Source organism: Cyclopterus lumpus, chromosome 5 (genome assembly GCF_009769545.1).
Source record: "Cyclopterus lumpus isolate fCycLum1 chromosome 5, fCycLum1.pri, whole genome shotgun sequence".
Lineage (NCBI taxonomy): Eukaryota > Metazoa > Chordata > Actinopteri > Perciformes > Cyclopteridae > Cyclopterus > Cyclopterus lumpus.
This window is the reverse complement of record NC_046970.1, coordinates 17,097,644-17,115,211: the sequence shown is the minus strand read 5'-3', so window position 1 is coordinate 17,115,211 and position 17,568 is coordinate 17,097,644. Positions and strand designations below refer to the sequence as shown.

General features: G+C 42.1%; 2 protein-coding genes across 4 annotated transcripts in view; one reads left to right on the top strand and one right to left on the bottom strand.

Moving 5' to 3' along the window:
* The window catches only part of trim62.1 (tripartite motif containing 62, tandem duplicate 1), a 28,441-nt gene extending 19,477 nt beyond the window's left edge, over positions 1-8,964 (top strand). For 2 of the 3 annotated variants that reach the window (XM_034532496.1, XM_034532495.1), the window contains exons 4-6: positions 1,474-1,835; positions 2,764-2,879; positions 5,675-8,964. In XM_034532496.1, coding sequence (XP_034388387.1) covers positions 1,474-1,835; positions 2,764-2,879; positions 5,675-6,225 — 1,029 coding nt within the window. In that variant the 3' untranslated portion in view covers positions 6,226-8,964. The remainder of the gene's footprint in view (positions 1-1,473; positions 1,836-2,763; positions 2,880-5,674) is intronic. The other variant, XM_034532497.1, reaches the window with a different exon arrangement.
* Positions 8,965-13,625: 4,661 nt separating this feature from the next.
* The window catches only part of si:dkey-264d12.5 (coiled-coil domain-containing protein 30), a 37,673-nt gene continuing 33,730 nt past the window's right edge, over positions 13,626-17,568 (bottom strand). The window contains exons 20-21 of the mRNA XM_034531902.1: positions 15,329-15,478; positions 13,626-14,771 (exon numbers count right to left, since the gene is read on the bottom strand). The gene's annotated coding sequence lies outside the window, so the exon portion shown is untranslated. The remainder of the gene's footprint in view (positions 14,772-15,328; positions 15,479-17,568) is intronic.

Sequence of the window (17,568 nt, the reverse complement as noted above, 5' to 3'; positions counted from 1 at the left end):
GGCAATTTATCACATTTTGCTCAGCTCTCTTTGGAGCCCAGATAAGGCTTTATAAAACATTTTTCACAACAGCATGCCTTTAGACCGGCAAACATAATTTTATGTGTAAAATTAGTGGGTTTTCCCCTTTTTATGTTGATGAACGAGTTGCGTATCAGTTTATTATACTAATATTGAGATGAAATCACTGCAACAGCCCGGCTGTCAAACTAAATGTGCCCACCTTGCACTCTAATTTGGTCCATGGCCCGTGTGTGCTCTGGAAGGTTGCCGTCTGAAGGATAGACATTGTGTCCTATTCACAGGCCCACCAGGGATTCACTTGATAATCACATGCTTCCCTGTTAGGTAGCCAGCCTCCTGTCTCCAAGGGCTGCAGACACCCTCTCAGTGCCTCACAGCCTGCTGGGCCAAAGCAGCAGACACGTCACTCAGAGACTGATACCTGGGCTGCTGCAGTCCTCCGCTTCCTTCTCCTCCACACCATCGGTGTTCAACTCTTAACTAAGTAGAAGGGCTGCGATACAGCCCACCTTAATGTCATAGCTCTAATGCTTGAAGAGAAATAGTTGTCTGAAAGGTTTCCCACAGGCAGAGGGAGAATACCCGCCCTTGGTCTGTGGGAGAACAGGAGGAACACTCCTGCGGTTTGAAGGATTGATTGAATTTTTCGGCAAGTTTAATTAAACCTCAGATCACAGCTCCTAAATCCTGAAAAGATCAGAGGAGTGGTTGTGATTCCCAACAGAGAAATGAAGTTAGTTTCTTCTGAGTTTCTTGTTTATATGATTTTTAACTTTCGTTCTGTGCTGCTTCGTATTTGACACAAACACAAGTATAACTTTTTCAATGAAGCGATGACTGTTTAGGACGGGCAAGAGAAACTTTGAATGAAACCTCTAAGTCCAGTCTTTGCTTTCCTCCGATGCTTCTATTTGAAAGTCTTATTCTGTCTCTCTGACACTCTGATGATTCATTCTCTTTAATGTCCAGCTTCCCATTTTCCCTCTTCAGTAACAAATCAGTTTCTTCAGCTCCCAGTCTGCTGTCGCCTGCAAACTGCTCGACTCTGCTGGTAATAGCTTCAGCTTCTCTGTCCGACCTCCGGTCTGGTAATCAGACGTCTTCACAGGCGGGATGTCCTTTGCGACCCCGTCCTGGTCGTCTTTTTGGATTATTTCTGTTACAGTACACTCTTGTGTTTTTCTCCTTTATTAAAACAGTGTAAAGGCTACTTTATTATCAGTGGAAAATGGTACACACATTGTTCTCAGAGACCCCCTTAAAATGTATGAAAAATGTCAATTAATCAATGTAATATTTACACAATTTAAAGCACTTTGTATGCCCTTGAATTACTGCCATCTCTAATTAAGAGTCAGGCTATAGTGACTCTACAAACCCGGCTAACTATGAATTGCTGGCTATAAATAGTGTGGCTGTTTTTTTTAAGCAAACCACCTTTTTTTTCAGTCCTCAGCCAAGAGTCTGCGCGCAACCATCGGTGACGCATTTGAACGTCTTCACCGCTTCCTGCGCGAGCGCCAAAAGAGCATGCTGGAGGAGCTGGAGATGGACACGGCCCGCAAGCTGGCCGACATCGAGCACAAGATCCAGCGCTACAGCCAGCAGCTGCGCGACGTCAAGGAGGGCATCCAGATCCTGCAGGAGCGCCTCAACGAGACGGGCAGGCACGACTTCCTGGAGGGAATAGCCGTCACATCTGAGAGGTGCTTCACCTGCTCTGAGTTTGCTAAAGCAGTCCCAGTATCTTCACTGCAGTCCGATAAGAAAAGAAATGTGGTTGTAAACACATTTGCTTCAAGAAGGATCAGGTTTTTATCATCTCTTGAAGTCTTTCATTGACATTTTAGCTAACCGTAAAATATGTTCTGTTATAGTTGTTGTAAGGATTTCATCTCTCAACATGTGTGCTCTGCTATTGCGAAATGTAAAGTTGCTTACATTTTGGAGAAAAGTACAGATTTGAGCAACAGCATCAGATTATCCCTGAACAGATGGTGCATTAGGCCTGAAATAAACCAGCTGTAGTGTTTAATCTGGGAGGGGTAGTTGAGGAGGATTTAATTGAACAGTTTAATATCGTTGAGGCGATTAATGAGGTGGAATATAGAGCTAGCTAGAGTGACAGAATGAAAAACATGTGTTGTATAATTTCTTTGAAACTAGAGGTGGATATGTGTGTCACAAGATATTGTAAATATATGTAAATATAATGAGCTGGTTTTATCAATCTACATTTCACTTTAAAAAAAACAGAATGGTACTCACAAAACATTGTAATAATAATGTATTTTCATTCCCTGTTGTCTGACAATACACCATGATTAACCTAATGCACAGGTATTTACAGTAAGGTCCCCTTTTCAACATACTGCACCGTTATTTTCAGGATGTCAACATGTTAAGCAACCCACTCAATATCTTGCCTGAATTTTGGACTACATGAAGGAGTGTGCCGAGTGATTCATGTGGAGGTCATGTTGAATCATTTTGTAATGGCGTTAGAGCTCTCACTGATGCATTCATCTCTGTTGCTTGAGATTCACGAAGCAGTTTGTCAGCTGTTCCATTTCAATAATGACACATTTCAAAGTCACAAACCAGAGTATTACTTGAAGCAGCGTCATTGTGGCTTGAACCAGAGGCATGTTATTAAGGAAAAAGCAGAAAATTGGATTTAGAAGATTATTGATCTTTTTCTTTCTTTTCCTTTTTTTTTTTTTTTTTTTTATCTGTCAGGATTAAAGGGAAGATACATGAGACCAATCTGACGTATGAAGACTTCCCGACTTCCAAGTACATGGGGCCCTTACAGTACTCTATATGGAAGTCTCTCTTCCAGGATATCTCACCAGGTATGTGAACATGACTGGAACATGAGATTTATGTTATGCAAACATGCTGGTTAGTCAATATACAGCGTATAATTTAGCGTAAAGCACTGCAGGGGTTAAAGGAATAGTATACTTTTTTCCCCTGAGATTTAGAAGAGAAGATCGATACCACTCGTGTTAAATATAGAGCTGCAGCCGATTGCAGCATTTCAGATAAGCTAAGCCAAACAGAGAAACAGCTAGTCTGGCTCTGTTCAAATTAATACAATCTACAGCTCACACTTTATGTCTCCTGGTTTTATTCTGAGTAGTTATACTCACAGTTATGAGTGGATGTATTTCTAGGCCATGTGCCCATTTAAAAAAACACTAATTGCTGTTTCTTTAGCAAGCTTTAGAGATGCTGCAGCAGGATTGTGTGCATAAAGACTGAAACAGCTTTGCATAGCTATGCAAAGCTGTTTTTTCATTCTTTATGCTAAGCTAAGATAACCATCTTCTAGCTTGCTTTGGACTCATATTTAATATAGCAAAGTGTACTGTCCACTCAAAGCGCTTTAACAATACATGTCATCATCCCCCCATGTATACCCATTCATACTCTGATGGCAGGGGCTACCATGCAAGATGCCACCTGCTTATCAGGACTAACGAACATTCATGCAACATTCACACACCACAGGCACAGCTACGGGATCAACTTGGGGTTATGTGTCTTGCCCAAGGAAACATTGACAGCCGGAGATCGAACCACCGATCCCGATTGAAGGACGACCCTGCTCTACTACTGAGCCACACTCGCTTGCTTAATGTGTAAACGGTCCTTTTAAAAAACATGTTTATTATCTAATTGTACATCAGTAGCTGAATGTGTGACTGAGAAACACAGAGTGCAGGAACTGAATTCGGATCGCTGGGATGCTTTTGTCCTTTTTCTTTTTTCTTCTCCTCCTTTGACAAGAAATGGTGGTCGGACCTGCAGGGCGGCGATGCCCTTCTGTGTTCGTCAGTGCCTCGAGGAGCTCTATTCCTGCTGCCCTACAGCCATCACTCACTCGCAGGAGATTATTTAGAATAATGTGCCGAGGTATTTTTTACTCCCTCAATCAGTTCTCCCATTTCAGCCCGCTACTGGGCTGAGGGGGGGTGAGTCTCCCTTGACTGGCCGCCAAATGGAACAATTGGTTACAATCCATCACCAGCGGTTGCCTGAGATGCAATGAAAACATTCCTCCCATCATCCCTCGCTGTCACTGATGGGTTAGCAAGAATAACTAGCAGACCTCGTGCTTTTTCTTTTTTTGGTCTTTCACCCTTCTCATGTTTAGCAGGAAAAATTGTTTCTCCGCTGATCTGTGTACGCTTACAGGTTTCTCTGTATGACACAAAGAGGCACTCAGGTTATGAAATTGTAATGACTTGATTGTAACAAACACTGGAGATGTCATTGACTAGAGAAGGCATTGTCCTGTCTGCTTGCCGGGCGCCAGTCATTTAACCTCCTACGGGCCAGGAGCCTGTGGAGTGAGCTGGAACAGCTCCTCCCATCGCTGTAATTACTGCTTCACTGTATTATTTGCACGCTTCCTGTGGTCTAATATTGCGCAAATTGAGCTACACCATCAGCCTCTGGAGAGCACTTGACTTTGAAGACTCTAGTTTATGCATGAAGGTAAAACAGATTATAAAAAAATCTTGCTCATCTTCCTGGAGTCGTATCATAACAAGCCATCAGTCATCTGTTACCACAGGGCATGGCTTTGATCACCTTCTCTAACTCTAGCTAGAAACTATCCACAGTGAAGCGATGCCTCCCGGGTAACCTGGACATTGTTTTTGTAAAGATTTTTTTTTGTAATGTATTTTTTAATAGTTTCCTGTGGTGGGAACAGATCTACTGCCGTGGTCACATTACGAGCAACAGGAGGCATAAAGCAACCAACTGACGCCTGTAAACACAATCTAAAAAAAAAAAATGTCAGTGCTTAAATGACGCTTCGAAGCATCAACCAATCATATGTTCTTGTTCCCCCTGTTCCGTTCCTTCTTCCCAGTGCATTTTAATGACATAACTATGTGAGCAACACATAATTGGAGAAATGTCGCTTGTAGTGTGAACACGACATCAGGTGCATTTTGTAACGTCCCCGACCAGTTAACTTCTGGCTGGGGACCTTTTGTTGCACCATGTCCTCTCCCCATCTTTCCTATTGGTCTATATTGTCAAAACTATCAGATAAAAGCAAAATTCAATTTACACAAAAAAATGGCAATTTCTCAATGTTTCGAGCACCACACATTAAATTGAATTGGCCTCCACTGAGTTACCAGGTTTCACATTAAATGTTAGACTTGAGCAGTACAGTTCCTAAGGAGCTGAGAGGACAGGCAGCTGATTGTGGAAAACAGACTTGTTTTTTCATCGATTTCATTGATTTTATTTCCCTACGTAGTCCATGCTAAGTAAGAAAATAAAACCAAAAGCACTTTCAGTACATATTTTTCTCTGGGAGCATTTTAGAGATCAGTTCATAACCTTGACCCCACCCCTTCTGTAAAGTGCCTGAGCAGCTTGGACGTATTTACTTACTGCCTCAGCATAAAATAGCATCTGCAACAATAAAGAAAAATGAGGCTCTGAGAATGACACTGCAGTCCTTCTCACTTTTCTGTGTGACCAAGCTCAGTTACAACATACTGATGCGTTTCTTTTGTTTTTTCACTCTTACTATTGTACGATTATATTATTATGCAGGACTGGCCTGTTTATCTAGGATAAATGCTGACTCTTTGTGCTAAAACTGTCTCGTCTTCAGTGCCAGCAGCGTTGACCCTCGACCCCATCACAGCTCATCAAAGACTGATCCTCTCAGACGACTGTACCATAGTGGCTTACGGGAATCTCCATCCACAACCCCTGCAGGACTCCCCGCGCCGCTTTGACGTGGAGGTTTCTGTTCTGGGCGCTGAAGGCTTCGTGTCAGGCGTCCATTATTGGGAGGTGATGGTGTCGGAGAAGACCCAGTGGATGATCGGCGTGGCCCACGAGACAGTCAGCCGCAAGGGCAGCATCCAGATCCAGCCCAGCCGCGGGTTCTACTGTATCGTTATGCACGACGGCAACCAGTATAGCGCCTGCACTGAGCCGTGGACTCGCCTCAATGTAAAGAGTAAGCTGGAGAAAGTGGGGGTGTACCTAGACTACCACAAAGGCCTGCTCATCTTCTACAATGCAGACGACATGTCCTGGCTCTATACCTACCGGGAGAAATTCCCCGCCAAAGTCTTCCCCTACTTCAGCCCGGGCCAGAGCCACGCCAACGGCAAGAACGTGCAGCCGCTGCGAATCAACACTGTGCGCCTTTAAGAGATGCATCGCACGTTGATGATCAAAATGGTCCTGACAGATAATTCGCAGGACTTCTGTAGGTTTAAAAAGATTTTCAAGAAATCAATTTTAAAAGAAAAAAAAGAGTTGAATAGGGTGTGTGAAATGTTTATTTCTTTCAGTTCGGTTCATAATTGTGCTTGATGTTGCTCTTAAAACCTGCGCTCTTACTTTTGTGTGACTTTAAACGACCCTACGATAATGGCCTGCACTTGAGCTTCATTCCACATCTTTAATTGAAAAGAGGACATTAAGTGGAGACGGAAGGACCCCTGGGCTCTTCTGGTGTCTGTGGCAGTGATGTAAAAAAAAGAAAAAGCTATTCCCCCTCTTAAAGCCCCAGGCCTACCTTGCACACTCCCTGGGGGCATTGCTCTCCTTGTCAAGCTCCAGACTTGTCCAACTTGGCGTCTCTCTGGACACTGAAGACGGGTCACTCTTCTTCTCTGTGCTGTACAGTTGGCTTAGCTTTGTGTGTGGAATGTGTTTGACAGCACTCTGCTTTTTTTGGGCCAGCAGTAGACCTTGAACTCCGGGTCGGTTGGCACTTTTTACTCCCGTCTGAGACTATGACCGTGGTTCCTCTTGTGGGTCATCTCCACATGTGTCTTAAGTCCTTATCATGGCACGATAAGCTATTCTATGTGCAGCAGCAATGATCCACGTCTCCTAGAACAAACTAAATAAAATAAAAAGTAGTTCAGCCGCCCGTCCCTATCCACCGCCCAGCCCTACCTATGTGTAGGAGGAAAATCTGTTTGAAGATTGTCCAGAAATATGCTTCTCCCGATGGAGTAAGGATTTGCATGTTTCAATATAAAGTAGCAAGGGTTAAAAGAAAACAGTCTCTCATCATGCTGGCTCATGTTTAGGTTTCTGCACCAAAACCTCAAGTTTGCTCGCCATCAGCAGACACTAAACCTGTGGGTGTTTCTGTCCACTTCAATGTTGAATTCAAATTCATGTCTGCTCTCAGTCGTGATGTTTCATCATTTTGTCTTAAAATCTAAAGAATGTTAAATCATGCAGTCTGAGTAGATAGCCCGTGGGTTGGAGACATCTATAGGCTTTTAACACTGCTGTTCTATCCTTATCCCCGGGCTTAGAGTTGACCCCGTGAAAACTTTGCTGCTTTTCACACGCACAGCTAAACCCAGGGCTATACGATCCATACTACACTTCTACTAGCCCTGGGTTAAATGGCCATTGGAACACATTCTAGAATGACATGACCACTCCGATTAGACAACAAAAACATGACACAAATCCCATTGTTTACTTTTGACCGTGCTCTTGAGAGCAGCACATGCAAGCCCTCGGGCTAAAGTCGGGGTTAGCTCTCTTTTGGAATGTGCCCGTGTGAAAGCTCCCTCAGCCCCAGGCTAAGTGCAGTGTGAAAAGTCCTATTGTAGTAAAAGCTTAACGTCTCAGATTTTAAAATCTAAAAGGTTGAAGAAGATTTAATACTCAAAAAATCTACAAAGACCGACTGATCTCTCTTATTTGAAATCATATAATAATAATAAAGGAAATCAAGCTGTATGTTTTGTGACGTGGCAATTATCAAGGAAAATAGTGATGGGTGGACGGATTCTGGCGCTAAATATGCTATTCATGTGCGGCTGGCATTTCCATGGCCGCTGCTGTCTGAGTCTCTGACAATTCCCCTGAGGCTCACTCATGTTTATTTCTTCGCCCCAGGTGCCTCAAGTGCTCCTGTTCATCATTAGTTGTACACAAGTCCTGCAGAATTTGCTCTGAGGCTCTGCTCGCTCAGCCAAGTCCAGCATATTGAGAGATGTGTCTGTGGATGGGTGGACATGTGCACGGGTAGGTTTGTGCAGCCCTGGTTTGGCTATAATTTTTTTTAAATCCAGATTGATTGTGCTTGCTGAAGCCCATCTGGTCCCCTGAGCATACCCACGCAGCAGCCCAAAGTGATTATTACAAATGACTTTGGAATCAGGTTGAACTGAAATCTCCGAATCACCTCACTCTTCCTTTGCCGCTGTACATCTTTGCATTTGTGTGTGTGTTGTCTGTGTTGTCCATGTAAAAGAAAATTGGGGCAGTGCCCTTGTTTTTGTAGGATGTGTTTCCGATATGTGCAGTATGACGCAAACTCGGGTCAAATGGGAAGCATCTGCTAATTGTTTTAACTTAACTTTAACACAAATCTGCAGCAGCCTGTTCAAGAAGCATATCTACAGGTCTTTTCCTCTGGGATTTACTCCAGAGTGAATCCAGATCACTCTGTAAATCTGTTTTGTGAAACCTGAGTAATTGTGTGATAATAATTACCAGAAGTTTAGACAATCAGGAAAGAGTAAGTAATTTTACTTTTTTCTGATTGAGACTCTGTTGTCCTTGAGAAATAAATCCCAGCCAGCTGGTGCTTCAAAACAAATGCTTACATTTGACCCCAATTTGCTGTGACTTAAGTAGACTCTGCTTCATTAAAGACTTTCTGTTTGAATATTAAGAAGGAGATTATTGTCAGGTGGTGTTGGGTTACTGGTGGTGGTGGTAATGACTTGAATTGTTAAAATGATGTATGATGATAACTATGACACTTTCAATGATTATAATGATGATTGTGTCCTTTTGATGATGGCCGCTGTGCACCCATCATTGGGTGAACACACCTTTAGTGTGCTTTAGCTGCAGCTGAGGTTTGTGGGTAATGTTTTAATGGACAATAAATTACTGCAAAAATCATCCCGTTTTTTTATCTTTGTCCTGGTTGCATTAGCACTCAAACCTGATTTTTACCCCGAATTTAAAATCTGAACAGCCTGTTTGAATGAATGAATGAACAACTGTTGGGTATTAAATATGAATGAGATCATGTCATGGCCGATGCATGATCCACTTAATATGGTTCGATTCAGCATACTAGATTGAGGCATCCCTCTTTTCCAATCTGGGGGTTCTTAATCTACAAGTGGTCGAAAAAACTATATCTCAGAGTTCGCTGGATTAACAATTTAAAAGATATGTTAATTTAATCAGACATTTCTCATATCTTTGCTTGGAAGTAGCCTACTGGATGATTTTACCTGCTCAGGCCTATACAACTAAGTATCTACAGCCATGCTAGTAGTCCAATAATGTATTTATTTATACATACAAAAGGTGTTATTAAATCCTCCGAATGGAGAATTCCTAATGGCCATCTGCCCTTGTAACAATAATTATGATGCTTTACATGCTAATTGCAGCATGGTGTAATGTTTACCATGTTCCCCTTCGTAGTGTATTAGCATGCTAACATCAGCTAATTAGTGCTAAACAAAACTGGAACGTCATCAGTATTCAGTGTATTTGGTTGTAAAGCAACAAATGACTCCATTTCCAGAGGAAGCTGAGATCCTTTAACATGTGCAAGAAGATGTAAGTCTGTAGTTCTATAAGTCTGTTGTGGCCAGTGCACTGTACTTCGCTGTCGTCGCAGCATTGGAGCCGACGACAACAGACTTAATGAACTGATTACGAAGGCAGGCTCAGTAATTGGGTGCAGAACAGACGGCTTTGAAGTTGTGGTGGAGAGGAAGACACTGAACAAACGGTCACCCATTATGGATAATCCTGACCACCCTCTCAACCACCTACTGGACAGACAGCGGAGCTCTTTCTCTTTCTCTCTTTCCTGCCCAAGGCAATAACCCCCAACACCGCAGCTGTATATAAATATATCAGCTTTGTAGCTTCTGTCGAAACCATACTTTGCTCTGTTTTACTCCTTCAATAGCCTGCACATGGTGACTACACATCTTTATACTCCCTGTTACCTCATTTAATTTGATTTCAAACTAAAAACTGCAACACATTTGCACACTTATGTCTAATGTACACAGTATATAGTATGTTATCTTCTTTTTATATTTCAGATTCTAGTGGGCATATTGATATTGTATTCTAATATGTTCTTTATACTTTGTATTCTATAGATCAATATATCTAGTGTTGATATGAATATTTACTGTGTATTTACTGTTGCCGTGAAATCTGCTGTTACACAATCAATCTATATTGGACAAATTAACTTGACCTACAGGTGGCACTAGATCAAAGATCCGGGCTTCAATAAAAGTCAGTGGGACTTTTCTGGGAACCATAAATGTCTGTATAAACGTTCAAAGCAATTATTCTATTCAGATAACAATCACTCTTCACTTCAAGTGCTCATAGCTCCCTAAAATGTGTCTTTGACACGTTTGACATGCTTCATTTTAAAGGGCCATACGCTAACATGGTATAGCACATACTACAGTACATGTCAATTTGCTTTAATACTGACACTAGTATAGTATTGTCACCTTTAGTCACACATGATCTATCACATTCATTTGAGAGCAAGAAAATTAACATAAATTGAAACTCAAAATTAAACATTTCATGGAGACAGACGAATCCTCTTTGAAATGTAGGAAGGCTCTGCTTGTCAATACCTGTTCCAGTTTAGCAAGAGTCTCATACCAGGCATTTGAGTTGAGATGACAGACTCTTGCTATGCCTTCATGCTGAGAAGTGGGAGGTTGTGCACTCTTTGTTTTACTGTTCCCTATTTTGGCATCGGCTGAAGGCCAGGCATGTGACATAATGAATAACAAGATGTCTGCATGGGTTCAGTGTTCCCTCACAGAGGGTGAGCCGTCACTTTCAATAGGTCCTCTTCCTTTGCCATCTGTGAAGAGTTTGAATGACTGGTTGGTAAACTGGTGGGAATAAATGATCATACAGTTTGAAAGTGCTCAAATCTGAGTCATACACTGCGTCAGAAAGCCAGAAAGTTCTGTTTCTTTGTGCAACTTTCTACCCTTGTGCTTTGTTATTTCACACTCTGAAGTTGAGTCGTGTTGCATCATGATTACAGCTGTTCCACAACAAACTGTGCAGTTTGAAGCACAATGCCGTTATTTCGCAGCAGACCCTCAGGACAAATAGCTTCATATCCCCAGCTTTGAATCAGGGTACTTTTCTTCTCTCACTCCTGTGATTGAGACATTTATATGCAAGGAGGTGTCCATCCTGTAATATAATTTTTTACTTGAGGGGAAAGTGTCCATTAAAAAGTCACTGAGCTCTCCTTTGAGAGGATTTATCTGATACCAGTCTGATGTGGCCCTCCTGAGGCGCGGGCGTAAGGTTTGTAATCTTGTAAGTGATGGAAAAAGCAGAAATGAAGGCTCACTTTCGCTATCACTCTCCGTTAAAGGAAAAGAACTATAACGCTGGTGGCACAAACCACCAGATACATCATCCATATTATTATACATGTATTATACATGTATCAGGTTGAATATTGCTTAAGGCTTAATGATTATACAGTAAAAAGAAAAACAGGTTTTGAAGCCATCTTCTGAAATCAGTTGATAAATTGATAAATAATTTAAGTAATTCAGCAAGCAATTAAGGTATATTTAGGTTTTGGACTATTGATTAGACAGTCTGACATTTCTAATTCTAGATAAAAGACATACTTTAGTTGCAGCCTTACACTCTCTAGTGCCCTGGAGGGTGTATTGCAGCTGACCTATTCATAATGGTGGAGTTATAGAATTGCACTTCTCTGGTTATTTTCTTAATTTTTTATATTAAAAGACATGTTAAACATTGGAATATTACATATTTAAGTTACTTGAGCATTCTGTTGTAAGCTATTGGCTTTTTTTTGTTTTTAGGGGTTATCAGAATATTAGACTATACTTTTTTTCTTTAAGTGCTGTGCAATTTAAGAGTCTCCAACATTATTCATCTGGCTGGAAGCAGTTAAATCACTTGTGGCTGTTCTGTTAAAGCAATAAAATGAAACCCTATTAGGAAGAAAATGATCTCAATTCGCCTAATACCATACTTGATATTTCTTATGACATTCATATAATTAAAACATTACAAAATACATCCTCAAACACACAGAGCCATTGAACTCATCAACCCTCTGTCTGAAGCAATAATGTACCGTTGGATACATCTGGGTATTAAACCATCTCCATCTGTCCTTCAATAGCATGAACACGCACGCACATTGAACGTGGCCCTCTCATTCATTCTCGCGCTGCGGTTTGAGTATACGGCTGCACAGCTCTCTGCACTGAGAAAGAGGAGGCGTGCAGTCCGTCTCCTCAGCCCGAGGCCCCGCTAAGGCAAGGCCACCTGAAAATGCAGTCTTTTGTCTCCAGAATCCTCTTCGTCCTTCTCATGTTACTTCCCAAAGCTCATCTATCAAACATTTAGGGAGCTTCAAGGTCCTGTGTGTTGAGATGTTGTTGCACCAGATCGCCCTCTGGTGTTGACCTCTGTGTCCCTGCTCGCCTTGAGCTACACCACCTGACAGCTCAGGCTCGATGAGTCCTGCATGTGAGTACAAGGCAGTCGCACCACGTTAAGATGCTCCAGATTCCACACTAGCTTCATATCTCTTTGTTTCATTTACAGGAACAGCCGAGAGTTTGCTCCACGAGAAGATGGCCACTCGTTGCCTGGATCCAGACCTTTGAATCGGCCCACTCGTTTCAGGTGCAGCAGGTTGGCCTAAAGGATGGAAATGTTCAAAGCCACCTCCAAAGCGCACTTATTATAACACCTTATATGTTGTTTGTTTGTAAAAAACAAAAGACCAACTTTGGTTTCGGGGAACTGACATTATGACTCGACAGGTGCAGCAACTTGTTGAAGACTGCTAACATTTAAAAACAAGGTTTTTGTACGTATTAAACAACATATTTAACAGAAACAACATATAGCCCCAGAACTGCAACTGTAACTTTAGCTTTATATGTTGATGATATTACAATATTAGATCAATAAGACAATGAATAAGCAACATGTTGTTGTTGTTGATGTTGCTGGCCAAGATAAAACTAATTTCGTAATTTACTTTTCACCGCGTAGTACAATAGTAGTAGTAAAATCCTTTGAAACAAGCTGATTTAAGAACAAAGACACAGAATCTGTGGTACATTCTCAAGTCGCTCAGTATTTATTTATATTGCTTAATGTATGGTTTATGGAATGCAGCATCAGCACACTTTAAAAAAACATTGTTTGCTGCTGGACTAGTCTTATTTACTTTGGAGCAGCTCGTTCTACAACCCATTGAGTAATGACAAATCGCTGCAGATTTTGAGGCTCTGAACAATAAAAAACAGGCCTTCGAGCCACCTGTTTCTGTCGAGTTAGGTGTCTTACTACCAAACACGCCTCAACCTGCCTCCTCAGCAGCTTTAAGCATATTTTTCTTTACATGTGAATAGCTGCTCAGAAATGCTTATTTACACTCTATTCAGTGTTGACGGGTAGACCTGCCACACATTCAACATTAATATGGTGAACCAGTGGCATATATCCTCCAATCAGGGTCCATTTTTGTTTCTCACCAGTCTGGTTTTATACAAATGTTTCCTTGTGGGAGGTGGATGCATTCCTTGTGTTAGCTGAAGATGAAACTAAAGATGTGATACACAGCTTCAGCAGAATCTCTATAGTCCTGATCAGAAGAATGTTCACACTGAGGTATAGAGGCAGCACAAAGATGGAGAGCACACCCACAAACCCTATCATTACATTCACCCCCGGGCAGAGAAACCCCCCCTGTCGCCACCCACTTTGGCTCCTGTTTTGTGCGTCCACGTCCTCCATGATGAACGTCAAAGGTATACATTTCTGTGTCCATTCGTGCTCCTGTACTCTTCCTTTTGCAGACAAACATTCAGGGGAGATGAGAACAAAGTCTCCATGGTGATGTGCCGACATCTGCACGCAGTTCCGGGAATACGCTCTGTGAACGGTGCAGCTGCTCTCTGTTTTCTCTGGGTCAACACACTGTGCTGCCTCCGACTCCGGCATCCCAGGGTTCAGAGGCTCGGAAGGCCCAGAAGGTGCTGGTGCGAGGTCTTGCCGGCAACTGTCACCGTTATTAACTCCCTGTTTCTCTTTGCGTGTCCTTGCCGTCAGTGCAGGAGCCCAGTGTCGACGCTGCAGACTTGTGCTCATGGTCAGGAGGAACAGGAGGAGGGAGAGGAAGGCCATGCCCCAGCAGGGATTCACAGTGCTGGATATGGGGCTGAACAGGTTGGGCAAGCATCTAATGAGGGAGTTGGTTGTGTGCAAGCAGGCAACAGCCCACGCTTCCTCCCGCTTCAATCGCCACCTGACATTGAGGGCGACGACGACCCACACTGACAGGCAGCAGAGGTAGCTGACAGCATGATAAGACAACACCTTTACTTTGTTTTTGTTGTCTTTACTCTCCTCCTCCTCCTCCTCTTCCACAGTTACTTCCCCAACATAACAACGTTGTCCATCAGAGTCCATCAGAGTCTCACTCACGGTCCTGTGAGCGACAACTGAGTGAGGGCCCAGCAGTCCGGTCAGAGTCTCCACCGCGATCAGAGGTGTGGTGAGAAGCAGCACCGCTCCGTATGTGTGGCTGAGAAAGATCAGGAAGCGCAGGGCAACAACATCTACTAGTGGGGTCAGCTCAGTTAGCCAGGAATCAGAGATGCAAAGGAAACTCAGAAAAGCTGTGGGAGGAAAAAAAAGATAAAAGTAATGTAGGTGATTTCATTGAATTAGAGCAGTGACTCCCAACCAGGAGCATGTGGAAAGATGGTGGAGCAGCTCGACTCGTTTGGGGATCCTCAAGACATTATTCAAGACATACATTTGATGAGTTTTAATTTGGGTTTTGTCTATCTTTTATCAATTATTAAGTAATACATTATCTAAATGGCACACCTGCACCCAAAGTGGCATCTTCAAATGAAGTTGTTGGTCCAGCCAGAATTCCAAAACCCAAAGATATTCAGTTTACCATCACATAGGACAGAGAATACTAGCCTCACATTTGAGAAGCAAGAAACAAAGAAATGTATCAACTAATTGTTTTACTCTAATGTCTTGAATGAAACAAAATGTGTAAAAACTGAAATTATATTTAAAAATGGTGTTTTAACAAAATCCTGTTTATTACAATATTTTAAAGGTGGTGTTGTTGAAGCTGTTGGGGTACATTAGACTGGGAGCTTCTAGACCAGAGCACGGTGGTGGCCAGTGCACCTGGTCATGTACTAATACTCACCTGTGACCAGGAAGTCGGTGAAAACCAAGAGGCAGCAGCAGCAAAAGCTGACAGGACTGTATGAGGCAGTCAGTGAGGGCAAGAAGAGGAGACTGCAGGCCAGTTTGCACAAACTCAACACTGCTGCTCCTTCCAACACACCATCCATGGCTGCAACAGGACAACACATGCACACGGATTAACGTTTGGAAAAAAAATGGTTTTCTTTTTGCCTCGGGGTGGAGGAGCTCAGGAATGTCAAGTGTACATATATAAATATCTGTATACAATGTTTTTAAACAATCATTCCACTGTCGGTGAATCTTTCTGCCTCATGGTAGCTGATCAATATTTGTGTTGTTTACATTAGTAGTGAACCCTGGACCAGACAGGTATTTACAGTCGATCAAAAATAAACTACGAAACTCAGAAAATAACCTGTGAAAAAGTTTAACTATTTGAATTGATTTCAATAGTGATATTTAACAGAAGCAAATGCCATGAAACTCCTCAGTAATGTGAAAACACATGCAAAGTTACAGACAGGCTGTAAATATGTCCCCCACCTGACCGTGGTACTAAACAGACTGGTTCAACCTGTTATTGCCACATTATCTCCTATCATATGGTTACAGTATGACAATTCAAACTCTGGAACAGAAAAGTTTCCAATAAACATAAAAAACTGCTGTGAAGTTTATTAGTTCTTACCTGGACTCACAGGAGCTTTCAGAGCAGCATGTCAATATGAGCTTCAAATGTTTCATCCCATTCTCTTCACCTCCCCCTTCTGCTCCGCCCTCATGGGGATAATGACCCCCCCCCCCCCCCCCCCCCCCCCCCCATTGCTCCTCCCCATGTGCTCCCTGCTGCACCTGGCCTGTGTGGAGGTGAGAGAACATGTGCGTCTCAGAAGGTGTGGTACTGTTTGTACAGACAAGAGAACCCGTCTAACGACTAACTAAATAACACCAGAGATGCAAAATGTGTGCGTATCGGCATGTTAAAATAAACCTTTTGACCGCCTTGAAAGACATCCTGGATAAAAGATCTTTCATTTTCACTGAGAATGTACAAACATCCCATTGTTACACACCTTGATCAGACTATATCTTTATACACACATCCAGGGTGTTTCCTAAAGCAGGATTAGACTGTACTGTAGATCACACAACACGTAACAATGTGATTCATACGTGGTTTTAAAATGCTGTTCCCCACCAGTTATGAATCATGAATGATGATTGGTTTTGTTTTACCAACAGAGGAAGAGTTGTACCTTGTGTATTATGTATCTAAAAGGTTCTCCTGGAAAAACTGCCTCATGATCTGCTCTCCAATTACAACCAAATGTCAGGACATTTAAATTCAGTTGAACCTCATGTGTAAACTGAGCTTAGATAGAGACTGGTTTGAAACACGATGCTTCTCACAGATAGAATGAGATATGAAAATCATTCAAGTTAAAACCTCTTTTGTCTGAAAAACATAACACTGTGAGTGTTTTGATAATATCGCATGATCTTCTTCAGCAGATGGAGTTTGCCGAGTTGTCGTGAAATTTGAATTTTTCCGAGCATTTTGAAGACTTCTCTTCCGTGTTTGAAAGTTTATTCTTGATGATTAAAAGGCTCCAGAACCAAATGGACCTTGTAATGTTTCCGAGGCCAAGAATTCACTCTCAAACTGAACTATTAAGCCAATGACGAGGATAAATCCTTTGAATGCTGCGGGATTAACGTCAACAAACTTCTACGGAGGAAGATTGTGTCATCAAAATCTTTCTAAAAAGCTACCAAAGGGAACTGGTTATCAGGCTGCTTTTATTAAAAAGGAGAGTCATTTACATGTCGATGTGTTCTACAGATATGAAGAGGGGTTTTTTCTCTGAATTACAGGTGCAGGTTGCTCAAAGTAGAGTCAGATTAAGCTGTTGTTGTCAAAACAGAAAACAATTAGTTTTTGAAGATCTGAGCAATTGCTCCATCTGTACATGATGAAGTTTTACAGTGCATATTTAAACTGCTTGTATTTCATTTTAGCATACTGTATGTTATATCCATAGGTTGGTAGTGAGGGTTCTGTAGGGTTAGGGTTAGGGTTAGGGTTTGGCACAATCCTACTTCTCTAATTATTCTCTTTTGTATCCTCAGTCTGACTCATGTCAAAGATATGAGATGGAGTCCTGTGTAGTTTGCATTTCCTATGAATACCTAAACATACATTTGAATGTGTGTGTGTGTGTGTGTGTGTGTGTGTGT